General features: G+C 57.6%; 1 protein-coding gene across 1 annotated transcript; it reads right to left on the reverse strand.

Annotated features, from left to right (window-relative positions):
- Positions 1-128: 128 nt before the first annotated feature.
- Positions 129-19,697, reverse strand: SLC8B1 (solute carrier family 8 member B1). The gene is made up of 16 exons (XM_075996597.1): positions 19,564-19,697; positions 17,309-17,558; positions 11,868-12,020; positions 11,732-11,784; positions 11,551-11,607; positions 11,319-11,425; positions 11,077-11,244; positions 10,239-10,346; positions 8,546-8,605; positions 8,316-8,443; positions 7,788-7,929; positions 6,640-6,761; positions 4,445-4,598; positions 3,593-3,673; positions 2,181-2,245; positions 129-1,117 (listed from the first exon to the last, which is right to left on the reverse strand). The coding sequence occupies exons 2-16, from the start codon at positions 17,462-17,464 to the stop codon at positions 920-922; spliced, it is 1,752 nt and encodes a 583-aa protein (XP_075852712.1). The 5' UTR covers positions 17,465-17,558; positions 19,564-19,697; the 3' UTR covers positions 129-919.
- Between the last annotated feature and the right edge of the window lie 953 nt (positions 19,698-20,650).

Consider the following 20,650-nt stretch of genomic DNA (forward strand, 5'->3'; position numbering starts at 1 on the left):
GCTATTCACTATATGCATGAAACATTTCATCATTTTTTATTTGGAAAAAAGACAGTTGAATCTCTTTTCTTTACCTGTGTAAGGCACCTGGGCAGACTGAAGGGTCGCTCATTTCAAAGGCAGGGCCACTGCGTGACAGCAGGAAGGCACCAGGGAGCCCCGAGGTAGGCACAGGGCACAAACTGGCCCCCGTTTGCAGCTGGGGACTCCCAAGGTTCCGGGCACAGGGGCGTCTGGACAGTCGGGATTGTCTAGGGCCGGCCGGCGTGGCGCGGGCGGGCGGGGGTGGGGACAGTGGGCTCCGGAAACGTATTGCTGTTACTCGCACCCTCTTTCAGCTCTGTTAACACCACAACTTGCAAGAAGTTGAAAAATCAGGTTATCTGAAATTCTGTGTCAGTTGGTGCAGCCCTGGAGCGCAGCCTCGGTGGCCTGAGGCCTGGGGGTCCTGTCACCCGGTTGGTTCCCTGAGTCAGGGTTGGGCGGCCACTTGCGCCCTGAGGAGGTGGCACCACAGGCCCAGTGAGGGGTCGGGCAGAGCCTGCGTCTGCGCAGGTGTTGCGGCCCTGACACGCCAGGGGGCTCCAGCACGAGGCTGCCCGCCATGCCGCCCCTTCCCCATACCCCGCCGTCCCCAGAGAGCTCTGGCGGTGACTGAAGGCGGCCTCGGAGAGCTTCCGTCCGGACCCGCGGCCGGGGCAAAGCCATCTCCGAAGTCCAGCAATGAGCCGGTGGGGTGCTGGCAGCTCAAGGGACGTAGCGGTCCTCCCGCGCACAGCAGCGACGTCAGGCTGGCAGCGAGAGCCCCAGAGCCACCACAGGAGCCCGCGCCCACTCACGGGCGGGCTGGTCCCCTGTCCTCCCCTGGCGGGGGGCCGAGGGTCCCCTGCGGCGAGGCCACCCCACCAGGCGGCTTCGGTCACGCGCCTCTCAGGTGAATCACTCCGAACTCGGTGAGCAGGGCCACGAGGAGGAAGCTCAGGTAGAACAGGAGCAGGCAGAAGCCGTAGCCTTTGCTGAGCTGGAAGCACTGCAGCGGGACGGCCACCAGGGAGAAGACCAGGCTGAGCCCCAGCGCGCCCGCCAGGACCCAGGCCAGCAGCCCGTCCGGCTCCAGCTGCGGGGGACAAGGGGAGAGCTGGGGCACTGCCTACCACCGCCCGCCACCGCCCGCCACTGTCCATCACCGCCCGCCACCGCCCCGCCAGCCGCCGACAGGTGCGTGTGTGAGGGCACCCTGCGTGTGGCAGGTGACCCAGGCGTGGCCCCAGAAGTTTCCGGGCTCTGAAGCAGCAGGGAAAGGGAACCTGCTCTTCCACCTGTTTGGGGGGCTGCCACCCTGTGGCCGGGGCCCCCACCCTGCCTTGTTTGTTCGTGCAATATTTTTATTTTTTATCCCACAGGTTGTAGTTCATGTAGTTGGAACAATATTTTTAAATAGGAAAATTTCACCTAGGATTTCTTCTCTAGAAAAACTGGACTGTCTGGCCATACGAGGCCCACCTGGGTCACCCACACGTTTCTGTTACCTGCCCGGCCCTAGGTGCCTGAGTTTTCGACCCTCTTGTTAAGAATAGTTCCTCAAATGCAGCCCTTGTGTTACCTGCCTGGGCCCCGGGGAGCGTGTTAAAAATGCAGATTCCCAGACCCCAGCGCCCTGGAACGCGGGGGCAGGAGGGCTCTCGTGCCCCCAGGAAATTCACAAGCATGTTTGAGAAGCTCTGCCAGCCCAAGGGTGTTGCAGAACCAAATCTGCTGGGCGCCCAGGCTGGGGTGTCTCCAGTGGACGGCACCTCTAATCTCTTCCGTCCCGGCCCTCCCCGTGGGCAGCCTTAGGATACAGGATTCAGCCTGGCCCTGCGGGCCTGTCCTGGAAGCTTGGGAGGTGCCATCAGCCCCAGTTCACAGGGGAGGAAACTGAGGCCCAGAGATGTCCTAACTCACTCGAAGTCACACAGTAAGAGACTTAAGCACCCAAACCCAGGGTCTTCCTCCCAAGTTACATTTTTTTTTTTTCAATCCAATATGCAGACTATTTTCAAATAGTCTACAAATCAGACTTGTCCCCAGGAAGTGTAATCTGCTGGGATGGGGACGGGGACGCTCTCCGGGGCCAGAGGGCTGGAGGGTGGGGGGTGGCGCTACGCTGCGGTCCCCTGCAGAACTGTCCGGCCACTCACCTTCACCTCCGCGTGGCTCCGGGAGATCTGGAGCAGGCAGCCCAGCCCCACGCCCACGAGGATGTCTGCAGCCAGCTCAGGAGGCTCCGTGAACGGTCTGCCCTCAAGCCAACCGCGAGGCCCGTCCCTCCTACTGGCTGCAACCCGGGGGTTGGGACGCCACAGCAAGAAGAAACTCGGCTTTCTTTACGATCTATGCCCGGCCCCCCCTGCTGCTGCTATCTGAGACCCCATCGGTTTGGGTGCCTCTAAGAAGGTGGGTGTTGAGTGTACATCCTATCTACACTCAGTCTGCAAGGACTGGAGAAGGTGCCAGAAATGCTCAGCGCCTGTAAGCACTCGGTAGACAGGGAAACTGAGGCCAGGTGAGGGGAGGCGACTGCCATAGTCCTGTGAGTTAACAGGTGATGGAGCTTGAGCAAGGCCATCTCGAGGGGTCGTTCAGGGCTCCCTCCTCCCCACCCAACCTGAGAGGCCAGGAGCGGGTCTCGGTGGGCACGAAAGGGCCCCAAGGGACCTGCTAAGCCTGGGACCAGCTCACCCTACGGCCCTGTCATTGTGGGCACTCTCCGCAGACGTCGGGTGCTTTGTGACGATGTGACTTCATTTAGCAACCAGCAAGATCCACTGCTTGTTGGATGTCTGCCGAGTGCCGGGCACCGTCTGGTACTTTCCCTCACCTTCCCTCTTACCCTTCCCATGTGTAATTTACAAGGAAGGTGGCTGAGGTTTGGAAAGTGTGGCATGTGGCAGGGGCACCAGAGCTGGCACCCACGCCCATCTGGTTTCAAATCCCTTTTTTCTCTGTGGCCCAAGCTGGCTATACCTGTCCTTCCTACTATATAGGCCAGGGGTTGGCAAACAACAGCCCTCTGGCCAAATCTGGCTCACTATCTGCTTTTTATAAATAAAGTTTTATTGGAACAGAGCCGCGCCCATTTGTTTATGAATTGTCTATGCCTGTGTTCGCACTACAACAGCAGAGTTTTGAGTAGTTGCGAAAGAGCCTCTGTGACTCACAGAGTCTAAAATATTCACTGTCTGGCCTTTTAAAAAAAAAGTTTGCCAGCCCCTGACGTAGAGCATGACATGTCCTCATAGGCGAGAGAAAGAGGGTCTCCCATAGGGCGCCTAAGCTCGCCGCGTGGGCATCTGCTGGTGCCACCCCCGCCCCCGCAGTGATAACACCTGCATCCCCTGGGCGCTCGCCAGGTGCCAGGATTTCCGTCCAGCTCACTGCATCCTCGCAACAACCCTGTGCGGTCAGTGCTCCCAATATCCCCATTTTACAGATGAGGAGCCTGAGGCTCTGGCAGCCACGACACCTGCCCAAGGTGTCACACCGAGAGCCGATCCCAGAGGGTGGGGACCAGCGCCGGCGCTGGGGCTGTGGTCGGCCCCGCAAAGGATACTGAAGATGATGCCACCGAAGCAGGCCGAGAAAGCCATCCTTGGGTAGCCCTGGCGCGCCAGTGTGAAATCCGAGAAGACGTCTGCATGGAAACGAGAGGGCCCGAGTGGTCAGCGGCTCCCCCAGGCCCTCCTTGGCCATTCGCGCCTGGTTCTCACCCACGGGGATCCAGGCGACAAACACTGAGGTGCTGTGTGCGAGGCCACGACCCTGTAAGATATGGTTCCCTCCCCGTTCCTTTTACACCGCTGTTTCCCGCCAGGAGCGACTCTGTGGGCACAGTGTGACATGCTGCTACCAATCTTTCACCCAAGTCCCATCTGCTGCTAGCGCGCACAGCACCTCCGTGTGCATTAGAAAAAGCTACCCAAAGGTCAGTAGAGAGAGGGCTAGATTTTAGCTCCCCTCTCCCCTTGCCTGGATGCTCTTGTGCAGTGCACAGCCCGGCCAACCTTACCTGGCTGCCGCAGCTGGAGAAGGGTGTACATGTATGTATATGTGTGTGTATGAATGTCTGCACACGTCACATGCCCATGTATATATATATATACATCAAGCATGGTTGGCTGCAATGGACTCCATGCCCTGCCTGAACTCTGGGCAGCCACCGAGCGTCCCACATCAGAGAGTGGGGAAGAGGCAGGGGCCTCTGTAGAGTCTCCTGGCCCAGCTGCAGTGTGGGCCACCTCACCCCGAAGCCCAGTGACGGTCACTCCAGGACGACAGTGGGCACCAAGCATACGCTAAGGGCAGACACCCTGCACACCCCGGCTCAGACGAGACTCTGGCTGGGGGAGCAAAGGACTCCTATATGGCTGTGCTCACCCCAGAACCCCACCCAGCCCTGAGTCACCTCCGATGCTGTTCCCCCAGGCCAGCAGTGTGAGCCCCAGCACGGTGTTGCTCAGCCGGAAGACCACGCCCAGGGACCGCAAGATGTTCACGACCTCCGTGGCGGCCGCGTTGATCCACAGAGCGCTGGTCAGGAAGCCCAGGAAAGCAAAGAGCTGCGGAGGGAATGGCGTGTGGCGGGACCAAGGCCAGCCCCAGCAGGGACACAGCCTCGGCCCCTGCCCCGTAAAACGGGATCATGGCAGTATCCACTCATGAGCATAACACAAGCTTTTATAGTCTATGCAGCTAGAGCCTGCATGTAGTAACTGCTCGGTAAAACCTTAGTTCAATGTGATCACTTTGTTGGGAAAGGAAGGGTCCATCATAGCTTGTATCAGATTTCCAGTCTATGAGCCGAATACTGCCCATCACCCCGAAAAGTAACCCTGTACCCATCAGCAGTTGCTCCCCATTTCCCCCTCCTCAGCTCTAGCAACTTCTACTAGCTGTGTCCATGGATTTGCTCATTATGGGCATTTGATATAAGTGGAATTATACAACACGGGCTCTTTCTCTGCTGTCTTCTTTTCAGTGTAACGTTTTCAAGGTTCATCCATGTTGTAGCGTATATTGGTGCTTGAAAAAATAAGAAAGTTGGCCGGGCACAGTGGCTCATGCCTGTAATCTTAGCAGTCTGGGAGGTTGAGGCTGGAGAACTGCTTGAGGCCAGGAGTTGGAGATCAGCCTGAGCAAGAGCATGTACAGGCAGTCCCAGCTACTCGGGAGGCTGAGCCGAGGAGTCTAAAGTTGCTGTGAGCTATGATGACGCCACTGCACTCTAGCCCAGGCAACAGAGTGAGACTGTGTCAATCAATCAATCAATAATAAAAGGCAGTTTTCCCTAAATAATAAAAGACCACTTCCCTAAATGATCAATTTGCTGAAGATTCAACCCCCTGTGGGTTGGTAAATGCATTCAGAGTTTCTAAAAAAAAAAAAAAATTATCAATAAGTATTAAGAAATGAAAAATTGGCCAGGCATGGTGGCTCACGCCTGTAATCCTAGCACTCTGGGAGGCCCAGGCAGGAGGATCGCTCAAGGTCAGGAATCCGAAATCAGCCTGAGCAAGAGCAAGACCCCGTCTCTACTAAAAAAATAGAAATAAATTAATTGGCAAACTAAAAACATATAGAAAAAATCATCCGGGCATGGTGGCGCATGCCTGTAGTCCCAGCTACTCGGGAGGCTGAGGCAGGAGGATCGCTTGAGCCCAGGAGTTGGAGGTTGTTGTGAGCTAGGCTGACGCCACGGCACTCCTGCCTGGACAACAGAGTGAGACTCAGTCTCAAACGAAAAAAAAAAAAGAAGAAATGAAAAATTTAAGTAAACTTTTGAAGGAAAAGTCTCTGGACAAGCTGCCTAAGAATTCCTGAGAGTGTGCAGACTAGAGAGAACACAAAAAGACACCAAGATTGTCATCATTAAAAACCTGGTGCTTCCTCATCAGCGTGACGGAAAACAGGCTGTCAGTTCCTCAAAAAGTTCAACACACAGCTACTATCTGTCTGAGCGATTCTACTTCTAGTAAAATACCCAAGAGAAATGAAAGCACAGCTCCACGCAGGAATGTTCACGCAAATGTTCACAGCAGCATTATTCAGAATAGCCAAAGAACAGAAACAAACTCACGTCCATCCACAGAAGAATGGCTGAACACAACGTGTCCGGGCCACACGTGGAACATTATTCAGCCACAGAAAGGAATGCAGCCCTGACACATGCTCCGACATGGATGAGCCTTGAAAACATCACGCTAAGTGAAAGAAACCAGTCACAGAAGCCATGTGTCGCGCGGTTTCTATTTACATGAAATGTCCGTGATGGGCCAACGAGCAGAGACAGACGGGAGAGTGGAGGCTGCCAGGGCCGGGGTGGGGGAAGGAGGAAACGGAAGTGACACTAATGGCTGTGAGGTTTCTCTTTGGGATGTGAAATGCTCTGTAATTGATTGTAGTGAGGGTGGCGTGACTCTGTTAACTGTAATAAAAAGCACTGAATGGAACACTTCAAATGGGTGGATTGTTTGGTCTGTGAATTACCCATAAAGTCCACAAAGTCAAGCTTTAGGGTTTCAGGTAACCTGTCACCGTGGGAAGCAACTGCTGGTCAATCTGCCCCAGAGGCGGGGCGGGACGCCGCCTGGGAGAGCTCACCCAGTGCAGCCTGGGGGGCTTGCGGTTGGACGTGGCAAAGAAGGTCACGGAAGCCAGGGCTGTGCCTGCGATCACCACCACGGCCCAGACGGGCAGGAGGCCGCCGATCTCGTAGACGCCATCTGAGCGGGACAGGAGAGGGGCCGGGACTGTCACAGCTTCCACTCGCACCTCCTCCCGGACACCCCCCCCCAGAATGACCGAGGGGGCTGGGACCTGCACACAACCCACTGCTGGGGTGTAAGGCAAACTCCGCCTGCGTGCCCAGCCCCGCCTAGGGTGCTTCCAGAGGAGGAAAAAGTCAAAAGCACAGGCCCTGCCCTCTAGCTTGTCACATGTGGAAGGAAAGACGGACACACAAAAAACCCTCAACATGGAACTGGAGTGGGAACGGCTAAGACCGACTCGCAGCCATTCCCCTGTCCCTCCTCCACGGCAGACATCACTAATCAACCACACGCTCGGGCCAGCTGAGCCTCCGGCCAGGCACTACCAATGGATGGACGCGCATGGCTCCCTGAGATGAACTGTCGGCGACGGTGACACCCAACTGTACCTGCCGACGGGTGCCCAACTCCTGCTCTCGGTAAGTCCACGCCTCCACCCAATCCATTAACAGGCCGTGAAGGTTCCAGAGCCTTCTTACTAGACCACTAACGGGAGGAACCCTACAGGCAGGAAGAATGCTCTAGAATTCCCTGCACACCGCGCTTTTCACTAGAGAGTGGACACTGGTCTTCAAGTGATGAATGTTCGAGTGCCCAGACAGGGCCCTCAAGGCCGTCCTTTTGTTCTTCTCGGGGCAATTTTGACAGAACACAGTTTTTTTTTTAAATAATGTGATGTTTACCCACAGCGCTGGCTTTGGGACCGGGTCCCTGGGCAAGCAGCCCTTTCTCTGCGTTAGCCGAGCCTGCGCTGGAGGAGTTTCAGGAGGTGGCTGGGGCGCGGGGGGCACTGAGGATGTGAGCTGAGTGGTTTGCTTTTTGTTAAGATGGGGTCTCACTCTGTCCCCAGGCTGGAGTGACACCTATTAAGCACCTGCTGTATGCCCAGGAATCTGCCGCCAGACGCCCTGGTGTGGTTGGGAAGAAAACCCCAGAACGTGGGGAGGGCGAGGGGGCCGGCCCGGGGGAGGGGACACTCACAGACGCCCGACTGCAGGGTCAGGACGAGGACCAGGGGGCTGATGACCAGGTGCAGACAGTTGAGGGGCCGTTTCCAGTTCCGGTCGTCCCTGTCCGGGTCCACGACGGGGACCGTGAGCAGCATCAGGAACTCCACGGGCAACTGTCGGGCGGGCACGGGAGGGAGGGCGTGGGCGGGGAGGCCCGAGTCCCGGCCGGCCACACACCGGTGACCTCGGTGACTCAGGACCAAGGCTAGGGCGCCCAGGCGGGACCGCGTGAAGCGCCGGAGTGAGTCTCCCACGCTCGGCTGCTGGAACGCACGAGCACACGCTAGCCACGCGTGCTCCCGGCCCGGAGGACAGATGTCCCCTAGGTGAGGCCATCAGCCGAGCTCCACGGCCCGCTGTCCCCACCAGGTCCCCAGCCACCTATTCTGAGCGGGTCCCAGCAGTCGCCGGGCCCTGCCTGCCATCGAGCTGCAGAAGGTGGCGCAGCCGCTGTGTGGTCATTGCCATGAAGCCGCCAGCCTGTGTCCGCCCCTCCTACCTTGAACACCTTGAGGGCCCTCCAGTAGGTGGACTTGCTCCTCCACTTCCTGAGGTCCAGGGGGTTGAGGGCGTGGGCCAGGATCTCGGCCGTGGTCTCCTGGTGCAGCAGCGGCCGGTATTCATCCCCTGTGTGCGGGGCAGGGGGTGGGGGGCGTCCGTGGCTGCCTCGGTCTCCAGGAATCCCCTCCCCGGCCCCCCTCCAGGCTGGGCCCGGGGCACGGCACTCACCGTAGTCATAGCTGTTGGTGTTGGAAGACGCCCGGTCCTCCTCGGCGTCCGAGGGGACTTCTGCAGGAGAGAGGCCACTAGGGGGTCCAGCCCTCCCAGAGCTGTTCTGGGGGAGGGCACCCCGGGACAGGCCGGTGTTAAGGGTGCCGGCGTCCACACCCCCACGCGGGCTCGGGAACCCTTACGCAGCGGGAAAGTCCGGCCCCCCTAACGTTTTCAACGTGAGGACGCAGCTAAAATGCTCCATTTAATGAGGGCGTTTGAAGACATAATTCAAACATGGGACTTCGGTGTACTTTTCGGAATCTGAAGCCCATACTACAGTTCTCTTGCAGTTGGAAACTCTTCGCAGGGGTCCTCTGGAATGCTTATAGGCCTTGGGGCCCAGGAGGTGGCGCACGCCTGTGATCCTAGCACCCGGGGAGGCTGCGATGGGAGGATCGCTTGAGCGCAGGAGTTTGAGACCAGCCTGAGCGAGAGCGAAACCCTGTCTCTATGAAAAATAGAAAAACTAGCCATGCCTGTAGTCCCAGCTACTTGGGAGGCTGAGGCAGTGAGCTATGACACCATTGCTCTCTACCCAGGGCGACAGAGTAAGACTCTGTCTCTAAAATAAAAACAAAAAGAGTGGCCTAAAAGTAAAATCTCTTCCTTGAGTGAGGTGAGGGAGGAGTCAGTTCTAGCCCTAGTTCTATCTCTGTGAACTTGGGCCCCTCTCCAGGCCTCACTTTTCCTCTTTCATTTCAGCCTAATGAGCTATGACGGGTCTAGAAGACAGCACAGGAGTGATGTGTGCTGAACCCTGAAAGCTTGGTGGCCAAAGAAGAGAGAGAGAAAAAAATCGTGGCAGACTTCCTGGAGGAGGAGTCACCAGCACCTGCCAGGGCCTGGGGACATGCTAGGAAACTCTCAGGCTAACAGATAGACTTAGAAACAAATTAATGACAGAAGGGTTTGTCGCAATTGCAACTTCTGGCACTGCAGGTAGAGGAGTGGCCTGGGGTCTAGGTTTGGGACCCAGAGTTAGAGTCCTAGCTCTGCCCCTCCCCCGGCTCTCCGGCCTCGATCTCCCTGAGCCTGTGTCCTCATCCCTAAAACGGGGACAGTAACAGCCCCTCCCTCAAGGGCATGGTACTGAGAGGAAGGAGTAACGTGATACGTGCGCCCAGCAGGGAGTAAGCACACACGAATACATCTATGTGTGCACGCGTGTGGTGCTTGTGCGTGCAGGTATTCATGCGTATATGTGTGTCTTTGCTTATGTATGTTGTGTATGTGTATGTTGTGTATGTATTTGTATACGTGCGTGTTGCATGTATCGGTATACGTGTGCATGCTGTGCATCTGTGCGTGTGTTGTATATGTATTTGCACATGTGTGTGCATGTACTTGTGTACATGAACGAGTCTGGATTTCACCCCAAGGGCGGTGGGAAACATGAAAGCATGTGACAATCCCCAGGCACGCGGCCCTGGCAACAGCAGGGGGAAGACTTGGACACGCAGGTACGAGAAGCGCCGAGGCTCGGCGTGGAGGGAGGCAGGCCTTGGAGGAGCGAGTGGAGGGGCAGGGTGAGGAGATGGGCTTGGTGGGGACAGTGGCAACGGCCTCAGGAGGCACGAGGGAGCGCGAAGAGCACAGAGGCGCTCGGTCCCCACGGGTCCTGTCTTGGGGGCTTCCCGCAGACCCTTACCCGGGGTCCCCGGCACCGAGGAGGCCAGGGATCTTCTCCGTTGCCACCGGTAGATCCAGGTGCAGAGGATCACAGTGACCACGTAGAACACATACAAGCCCAGGTAACCTGCAGACCGGGCGCAGGCCGTCACCAAGTGGCATCCTGGCTGCAGGCCCAGAGACCGAGGGCAGGCGGTTCTGTCGCTGGTTGTGCTGGCCCGGCCTGGGACCAGCAGGTCAACGCCACCCCCTTGAGCCCCCACAGCCCTGCTCCTGCTCCCCCCCAGGGCCACCCTCCTGCCGCCTCCCTGGCGATCAGGGACGTGAAGCCGGGCGCACAGAGCGATCTCTGGCCCTTATTCAAGTGCTGCGGGTCCGAGTCTCTGTGACGCCCCAGGACCGTAGCTCACGCTGGGCACTGGCTCCAGGCCTCCTGCCCGCACTGGGCTCTGGCACCCGCCCCTGCCCCTCCCGCCATGGGGTTCGGGGTGCTGACAGCTCCCACTGCTATGGGTTCCTGGGCATCTCAGTGTCCCTCACTGGTTTCCTCGTTCCTCCGTGCAACTGTCCCTCCATCTGTGCCCCTTGAGCCACCTGAATGGACCGTGTTTGCTGCCAGAACCCTGGTGGCCGGGTCAGCAGCCCAGCTGCACTGCTTGTTAAAACTGGAAACCGTGACACTGTTGACCACCACCTGCCCCCGCGCCCGGCCCTGCCCCGAACCCCGGTCCCTTTTCTGCTCATGCCGTTTGAGTCGGGTTTCTGCCATGTAGAATCAAATCAGCCCCCCACCGCGGCCACTGCTCCTGTCTCTCCCACCGGCCAGCCCTGGCGCCCCCAGCCCCGCAGCCGCTCACCCAGGGCCCACGCCAGCGTGACCCTGCCGCGGAAGAGCACGGTGAAGGTCAGGAACACGGCCACCATGTAGAAAACGATGTCCCTGAGGAAGGGCCTGGAGGCGGCCGTGAAGGGGTGCAGGATGGCGATGCCCCCGGCCACCACCGTGGTCACCAGCACGCCCGCGCCTGGGGAGAGGGGCCTAGCTCAGCGCCCCTGCGCCCCTCTGCCGCCCGCCCCACCCCAGCCGGGCTGCTCTCACCAAACAGCGCCCCGAGGGCCAGGCCCGCTGTGCGTGGGTCGGAGAACGCCACCAGGGCACTGAAGATATCGGGTGCGCCGTTCCCAAAGGCCAGGAAGGTGACACCATGGGGACAGCGTGTCAAGGAGGGGTCGGTGCAGCGGCCACAGCCCTCCCGGCCTTTCCTGGGCCAGGAGCCGCCCCCACCCAGCCTCCCCCACGGTCCCCTGCCAGGCCTGGACGGAAGGATACTGCCACGTTGTGGGACAGCTTGAGGGTGGTGGAGATGGCCGACAGGTTGGGGCAGAAACTAGGGAGAAGAGCAGACGGTAAGCGCCCCACCGGGACCGGCCCCAGGCCCAGGCTCACGGTGTCGGCCTCCTGGGCCCCGTGTCCCCGTCTACAAGCTGGACCGAGCCCCAGGCCAGACTCACAACTTTGCCGCGGTGACGCCCAGAATCAGAAACAGGTAAAACAGCCAGAAAACCTGGGGGGGGCAGGGGGAGACGGTGGATTAAACCCAGCCGGGCCCACGGCCCCTGCCACCACCTGCCCTGGGCAGGGCCTCACATAGAGGGTGACGGCCAGGGGGAGGAGGGCGGGAGGGAAGTGGCAGAAGACGCCTTCCAGGTAGTCCAAGTAGCCCCCTCCGCTGCGGCAGTCGGGGTTGGTCCGGATGAAGTCACAGCGGTCAGAGGCGTTCAGGCCACACACGGCGCGGCACTGCGGGAGGGGAGGGGGACACATCAGAGGCAGGGCCCCCCCCCACCAGGGCCACTGGACCAGGCCCAGCTAAGCAGCTAAACGTCCCCTCCCTTCAGCCTGGTCTCCAAGCCCCCCGTGCCCCTCTGGTGCCAACTGTGCACTTTTACTTTTAAATATAAACTTGTATTTGAACTTAACACAAGTAACTCATGAACACATGTTTGTTTTTTTTTTTAAGTATATATAAAGATTTCTAAATTCCCCCCTTCTCATCCCTGCCCTCCCTCATCCCACCTCTCCCCAGCGGTCCTACCATAATCAGCTTGAAGCACATCCTTACAGACATTTCTCAGTTCAGTTACATTTGTACACATACCCTATTATACAGCTTGTTTTGTTTTACAGAAATGGGTCCATCCTAAATCTCTCGTTTTTGCAATTTGCTTTTACCGCTTAACATATATATTAATAATATACATTAATACATATAATATAAATCAAAACATACTGACTTTTATATGCCAGGCAGAGTGCTAGGAGCTTAAACCCTGTATCAATTAATCTGCACATCAATCCTGCGAGGGAGGTACTATTACTGTGCTCGTTATACAGATGGGAAAGTGAAGGATGGAACCCAGGCAGTTCAGGCCCTAGAGCCCCACCACACTCCCAGCCTCACTGCAGGTCTTTAACAGTAGCAGAATATTTCATTCCTGGGAGATATATAACTGAGGCAACCATCTCCCTACTGGTAGGTGTTTGGGTGTGTCTAATTTTTCAGTATAACCAACAACCAACTTCCTTACACATGACTCTCTGAAAACACGTGAGAATATTTTGCCAGAGAGAATTCTAGAAGTGAAAAATGCTGAGTCAGAAGGTATCCTAGTCTGAATTTTTTGTTTTTTGCTGTCATTTACTTTTGATTGTAGCCGTCCTAAAGGGTGTGAGATAGTACTGACAAAGATTTTTGAACAAAAAGTTGGAGAAGGCCAGCTTCATACTTCATGCCTGTAATCCCAGCTCTTTGGGAGGGCAAGGTGGGAGGCCAGGAGTTCAAGACGAGCATGGGCGATATAGTAAGACCCCTGTCTCTACAAAAAATTTAAAAATTAGCCAGGTGGAGTGGCATGCAGCTGTAGTCCCAGCCACTTAGGAGGCTGAGGCAGGAGGATACAGCTATAGCTCCATCTATAGCAATTCACTTCCCCTCTTTGAGCCTCAGTCTCCCCATCTGTAAAATGGGAGTAATTATACCAACCCCATTGATGAAGGAAACAAACGAGATTTTTTTTTTTTTTTTTGGTCTGCATTTCTTTGCATTTGCCCTGAGCCCGGCCCCCAGTAGGGGCTTAATACATGTGTGTTCACGACTACCTGGATGACAAAATGCTTTTGTGCAGCCTTTACCACACTCTTGCAAGGTAAAGGAAATGATTCCCATTTAACAGATAGGTAAGCTTTGGCCTCAGGGCCAAATCCAGCCCACCACCTGGTTTGGCACAGCCTGCAAGCTAAGGATAATTGTTACAGTTTTACATGGCTGGGAAACATACATCAAAGGAAGACTATTTCATGAGACATAAAATCGGATACAATTCAAATAGCCATAATTATTGACTGGGGCCCAGCCACGCCCGGGCATTTACATACTGTCTGCGGAGTGATCAGCTGCAGAGACCGTGTGGCCTACAGGAGCCACAGATGTTCACTATCCGGCCTTTTACAGAAAAAGTCTGCATCGGAGGTTGCAGCGTTTGCTGCGTGCATCCCAACTCAGGCCCGGGAAATCTCCAGCAACTATTCCCACTGAGAAAATGCAGATGAACGTCCCAGATTTCTGCTCTGAGACCCCAGCCCCAGCTCCCACCCAAAACCCTAGGTCAGGCTGGGCTCCCTCCAAACTGGGAAGGGGGGTGGTGTAGCCTGGCCCCAAGCCCAGGCCTGCGGCTCTGCTGGGGCTCAGGAATTTCCCAGGGAGGAAAGGTCACCCTGGGGCCTTCTGACAGAGACAGGGGGCCCAGCCAAGACGGGAGGACGCTGGAGGGGGACCCAGGGAAGCAGGCCGGCTGCCTACAACCACTTCCTCTTCTGCAGAGAACAGCAGCAACAGCAATAGCACCGGGGGGCGGAACAGTCCCCGCACTGAGCTCTCGATAATGAAACTGCCTAAAATTAGGTTGGCACCTAATTTTAGTCCTTCTAGGCAGGTGACCTTGGGCAAGTAAATTAACCTCAGTTTTCTCCTCTGAACAACGGGGACAATGTCACCCATGTGCCGCGGATAAGGACGGGATGAGCAAGATGGAGCTCACGTAGCAGAATCAGCACCTAGTAGGTGCTCAGCAAATCTCAGTGGCAATACGGTCACCTAAGTTTCCATCTCTTAAATACTTGCATGCATCCTTTCCTTCCATCTGTGCCCGAAGACAGAACAACTGCAGAGGTTCCCCTCCGGCCTCCCCACCTCTAATCTTACCAGAAGGTTCTTTCAAAAATGTCCCTCCTCCAGCTGCTGAAGAGCCCTCCTTTGCCACCTTTTGTCCCTGCTGTCCTCTGCCCTTGTCAGTCTCCAGGCAAGCTGGTCTGGTCGGCTGTCTGGTCCAGCATTGCCCAGACCCTCCTGGCCTTGGTCCACCTTCTGCATGTGCCGTTCTTGCTGGTTCACCACTCCTTCCCCCCGGCTAATCCACATTCATCTGCTAAATCTTAGTTCCCAAGATGCCTCCTCCAGGCAGCCCTCCCTGACTACTCCCAGCCTAGGCCGCACCTCCCCTCCCCAGTTGTCATAAGCTCTCATCACCCCAAGTCTTCTCCTTCTAAGCACAGACCACGGTTTGAAATCACCCGGTTGTCTGCAGGGTCATAGGATTGTTTAACATCTGCCCCCTGCCCCCACCGAAAGTCTGGCATGGTGCCCAGCACATAGTAGGTCTTCGTCTGTTTTGCCACACACTGTACTGGGCATCATCTCATTCACTTGTCTTCATAAGAGAAGTAGAGGGTTGGCGCAATTGTTTCCACTTCGCAGATGAGAAAAGGGAGGCACAGAGAGGCAAAGTGACAGAGCCAGCGCTGCCTGAGAGTCACTAGCTGGAGCTCCTGGGGGAACTGCCCCTTCCTGTCCCCTTGCCCGCGACAGCAGAGTGACTCAGCAGGGCGGCTCCCCACACCTGGCCTCGGAACCTCTTCCAGCGCCGCCTGCCCCGCCCCTGCCCCGCCAGACATCCCGGTCCCCGGGTCCCCCAGGAGCCGTCCTCAGCTCTCAGCGTTGGTGTCTCGCTGAGTCTAGGGTGGGTGACTTCTCGCCCCTCCCAGTCCCTTCCCAGCCTCCTTCCCGAGTCACCAACTCTGTCCCAGGGAAGCTGGAGAGGCTCGAGCTCGGGCGACAGGAGAGGGCTGCAGACTCAGCCTCGGGCCGCTGAGGACTGGGAGGACTGGCAGGTGCCGGCCCTGCCGAAGGCCCTCGAGTCACAGAGCGGAAAGCAGCCCCTCCACCCTGCAGAAAAAGGAAAGAAACCGCAGCAGCCTGGCAAGTCCGTGCACCTGATTAGGCCCCTGGGCCGCCAGCTTTCAACCCCGTGCCCGTAGGACCAATGCGGAGGACAGGGACAGCTAAGCGGATTGCGGTGTGACCTTCAGCAAGCTGCCTGACGTCTCCGGGCCTTGATTTCCCCATCGTTAGCCCACGGTCTTTATCAAACCTGTCTGGCCACCGTCACCTTGGGGCCACCTATGTTTGGTCACCTCTTGCGTGCCCTAATACAGGAACACGGACTATCGACGTCCACACTGACTCTAGGAAGAAGCCACACAATGACACGACTAGGACATCAACGGAACACGCTCAAAACTTTTCCGTTTTGTTAGCGCCCATCAAGAAAGGCTTGGGCTTTTCATAATCTAGAGGCCCCTGCCCAGACGTTGCCACCTGCGGGGTCTGGGGGCGGATTTGGCGAGTTCGGCACAGAGATTATCTGGCAGAAGCCACAGACCACCCAGTTTTCCCGTCCCCAAGAGGCAGCACGCGACTGTATGTATAATTGCTCAAACTACAAACCACTTTCCCATCTGTAAAATGGGCTTAATTGCCTGCTCGCCTGCCTTAGAGAGTGCACGTGTAGGCGCTACGCAGCCTCATAAAGTGGGTACACGCTCGCAGCCCCCAGTCTGAGTTGGGGATCCCCGCCAAAGAACTCACGTGGGAGAACCCCGGCCCCCTGCAGCTGCAGGGGCCTCTGCGGGTCATCCCAGGCAGTCCTCTGCCTTCATTCTTTCACTCTGGATCCGCTGTGACCTCTCCTCCCCTTACAGACACCCACGTGGAGTGACACAGGCTCCCTGTCGCCCGTCTGCGGGGCCCACACCCTCCCTGGCCTGGGAGGGGCCTCGGTACCCCAGAGCCCACTGTGCCCGACGCCCCGACCTCTGCCAGCCCCCCCACCCCCCACCCCCCGGCCGGTCAGCCCAGAAAGCTGGCGCCATCTGTGACTCCTCTCCTTGCCCCACCACCCCGCCCCTCCATCAGGACGTCCTGCTCACTGTGCCGCCAACGTTTATGCCAAACCCCACCGCTTTTTCCTGTCCCCACCATCCCCACCTCCACCGTCGCTCACCTGGGTGGCTGCCTGAGTCTCCCCGCTGGTCTCCCCGCCACCGCCCTCTCCCCTCTCCCTCCATTCTCCCCAGAGCAGCCAGAGAGATCAGATTTTGACATTCCTCTGCTTGAAAACCTCCCCTGGCTTCCCGCTGTCATAAAACAATTCTCACCTCCTAGCCTCATCCTATCAAGCCTTTGGTAACCTGGCCATCTTCCTCTCTCAGTGTTCTTCCCCTCACTTGCCCTGTTCCGGCCACGCTGTTCCAGGAACGCACTAAGCTTGCCCCTGCCTCAGGGCCTTTGCACTTGCTGCTCCCTTTGCCCGGAATGCGTATCCCCCAGATGGCTACGTAGGTGGCTTCCTCTCTCCATTTAGGGCCTTGGCTCAAAGATCACTTCCCCACAGAAGCCACCTGTGACCACCCAATCTGAAACAGCTGGAAATGCTCACACCCTCCCCACCCATATCATTTTATCTATTGTTTTCGGTGCACTGAGCGCACCACCACCTGAAACTCCTGTTTACCTCTTTACGCGTCTGCCCAGGAGACAAGGAGCTCCCTGGAAGCAGTGATTTTTGTCTGTACTGTCCCCTGGTTGATCCCAGGGTTCGGCCAGTGCCTGGCACATACTAGATGCTCAATGAACGGTTGTCATGGGGAGGCATGCACCCGCACCCAACCTGGCTTCCTGCCTGGATACTCACGTCTTCTATGGGGGTCTGGTTCAAACTTAAGGCTGGGAACGGCGGGCTCCCGTGGGCCCCTGTAGACAGGCCCCCGGCCCCAGACACCGCCTCCACCACCAGCAGCGCACCAAGCAAAGCCCGCACCCCGCACGGGTGCAGCCGTCTGCCGGCCATCGGCCCCGCGGGGCCTGGGCCTCACTGTCCACTTCCCCTTCTGCAGTCGGTCAGCTCCAAACGGCTGGTGGCTCCAGTGACCTGCAGGGTAGAGCTGAGAAGGGGGGACAGTGTCACCGAAGTCCCCCAGACCCAGCAAGAGGGCCCTGAAAAACTGTCCAGCTGCCGGGCGCTGTGGCTCACGCCTGTAATCCTAGCTCTTGGGAGGCCGAGGCGGGCGGATTGCTCAAGGTCAGGAGTTCAAAACCAGCCTGAGCAAGAGCGAGACCCCGTCTCTACTATAAATAGAAAGAAATTAATTGGCCAACTGATATATATAGAAAAAATTAGCCGGGCATGGTGGCACATGCCTGTAGTCCCAGCTACTCGGGAGGCTGAGGCAGGAGGATCGCTTGAGCCCAGGAGTTTGAGGTTGCTGTGAGCTAGGCTGACGCCACGGCACTCACTCTAGCCTGGACAACAAAGTGAGACTCTGTCTCAAAAAAAAAAAAAAAAAAAAAAAAAAAAAACTGTCCAGCTAAGGAACGGCCCTCCCTCCTCCCCCAGCAGAAGCGCAGAAACACAGTCTGCGTGGAGTCACATGGGGGGCGGGGCTCTGCTCACTGAGCACGCACGGGACAGGTGCCCCAGCCCGAGACCTGGAAGGGACTGGGGACTTGAGATGGCATTCGGAGACTCCTGCCTCTGGGGCCAGATGGGTGAGATCAATCCGGAAGGGAGCGGTGGTGAGGACTGGGCAAGGGCTCTCAAAACCAAGAAAACGTCCCTCTAGGGGTGAGCCTGGCCTCTGGGCCACCAGCCTGAGACCTAGAGAGCCCAGCCTGGGACATTGTAAAGAGCCTACTAAGCAATGCTGCTGTTCTGTGTGTCATAAGCAAACCAGGCGCTTTACGCAGTTGACCTCATTTAACTCCCACAACATGCTGAGAGGGGGAAGCTACTATTATTATTCCCATTTTACAGATGAGCAAACTGAGGCACAGTGAGCTGAACCCAGGCCTGTTTCCACACTCTCAGCCATGGCACCACGCCTCCCTAATCCAATCCTCGGAACAATTCTGCAGATTTTCTTGTCCCCGCCCTACAGAGGAGACAGTGGGGCTCAGAGGAGTGATGTAACCTGCCCAAGGCTCACAGCAAAGAGGCCAACGGCTCTTCCGATGGGGAAATTGAGGCCCAGGGGGAAGTGAATTGCTCCAAGTCACATGGCCCCTTAGCAGAGGAGCTGGGCTGGTCTCTAGCAACTGCCTCTTCCCTCAACACCAGGGCAAAAATGGCTTCGATTTCTTCCAAAGAAATTAAACTGACGGGAAAATAAAAGTCCTGGGCAAACCGAACTTCTTCTTTTGGCTTTTTTACGTGTTCTAGGATGAGTGTTTTTTTTTTTTTTTTTTGCAACCAGGAAAACTAAAGCCAATGAAACAACGTTGTTTTTCTGTAGGTCTTTGCACAGCTATTTCTCAACGTCCTGGCAGCCCGAGGGAAAGGGAGGAGCAGGACGGGAGCACGGTCAGCAGGTGAGAACCGCAGCTGGGACCAGGAGCAGCTCCTCGCTGCTGACACACAGTCAGGCCCTTCTCTTTTCCGTGGTTCTGGACGACTCAGGTGCCGTGGGTGCTACTCTGCCCGGCACCCACTTGAAACCTGACACTCCTAGTTTCCTATTCGCCTCAGTCACTCACTATCTGTGCGGCCTTGGGGCGGTCACTTCACCTCTTTGAGCCTCTGATTGCTCATCTGTAAAATGGACACAAATGCGGCCAAGGGGGCATACAGTGAGCGCTCAATAAATGCTCGTGCCCCCAGTGTCCCCAACACATGGGGACAAGCATGTGTCTCCTCTCTACCGTCCGTCAAATTCTTCCACTTATTCACCAGTGGGCATTTATGGGACGCCTCCTGTACGCCTGCACCTGTGCCAAGGCTGGAGGGTCTGCAGACCGGCAGCGGGGACCCGGGACCCGGGACCCGGGACCGGGCGGGGACCCGGCTGCGCTTTCCAGGGACGAGCCCGGGGACATCGCCGCGCCGGTTCCCAGCGGACGGGTGTCGAGGGGCTGAAGTCCGGGTGCCCGGGTCCTCCGGCGGCGCCCTCTTACCTCGGGCCGGGCCTGGGACCCGCAAACTCGGAACCTCGACTCAGCCGGGCCTCGCGGCCTTCGCGATCCCCGCCCGCCCGGCGCCCCGCCAGCCCGGCGCCCCGCTCGTCCCCAGCTCGGCCTGCGCTCGCCCGGCTCGGCCCGCCCGCTAGGCCACGCCCCGGGCACGCCCTGACCACACCTCCTGACACGCCTCCGGACACGCCCCCGAGGTTCGCCACGCCCCTTCCCTTAAAGGCACAGGCTCCCGGGGCAGGACCGAGGTTCTTCCAGGCACTCCATCTGTGTTTCCGTCCCCCTGTCTTAGGTAGACCCATAGTTACAGGGCGAAACCCGGAGATTCAGTTCCTGAGGGTGGGGAGGGCACGAGCGTGTCGAACTGCTTCTGGTAATGAATGGCGAGGAGCAGCCGAGAAGCCCCCCAGGTGGAGGAAGCCCCGCACTATCCACGAATATTCTCTGTCCTGCCTGAAATGTCACCCCCATATCTATAAAAGATTAGCCGGGCATGGTGGCGCATGCCTGTAGTCCTAGCTACTGAGGAGGCTGAGGCAGGAGGATCCCTTGAGCCCAGGAGTTCCAGCCCGGGTGACAGAGTGAGACCCTGTCTCAAAAACATAAAAGAAGAAAATGGCAAAACAAGGCAGGACTGGGGAGTTGGTGACGGGGTAAACTCCCTCTCCCCAGCTGCCCAGCCCAGCCTTCTGGGCAAGCTCTGGTCATCCCGCCTTGCCTTCTGCTGGGGTGAGGTTGCCGGGAGGCAGGCAGACACTGGACCTGGGGGCTAGGGACCTGGGGGTAAGTGTCCCCTCCCAGGCCACGCGTCTGTCATTAGCACGCATGGGATCCCACTGTCCCTCTGTCTCCAAGTCGGGCCTGCTCTCTCCTCACCTGCGGGGCCTCGGAGCCCGGCCCGCCACTCGCGGCCCTTGGCGGTCCAGCGGGGCACACCTTTCTGATGTCATTTCTCACCCACCTGCTCCAGCTCGGGCTGCCCACACAGCCACTGCCTTGCCCCTCTGAGCCCCTGCCCCGCTCCGCCCTCCCTTTCCACCTGACAAACTCCCACTCACGGTGTCAGGCCTCC

Source organism: Microcebus murinus, chromosome 22 (assembly GCF_040939455.1).
Source record: "Microcebus murinus isolate Inina chromosome 22, M.murinus_Inina_mat1.0, whole genome shotgun sequence".
Lineage (NCBI taxonomy): Eukaryota > Metazoa > Chordata > Mammalia > Primates > Cheirogaleidae > Microcebus > Microcebus murinus.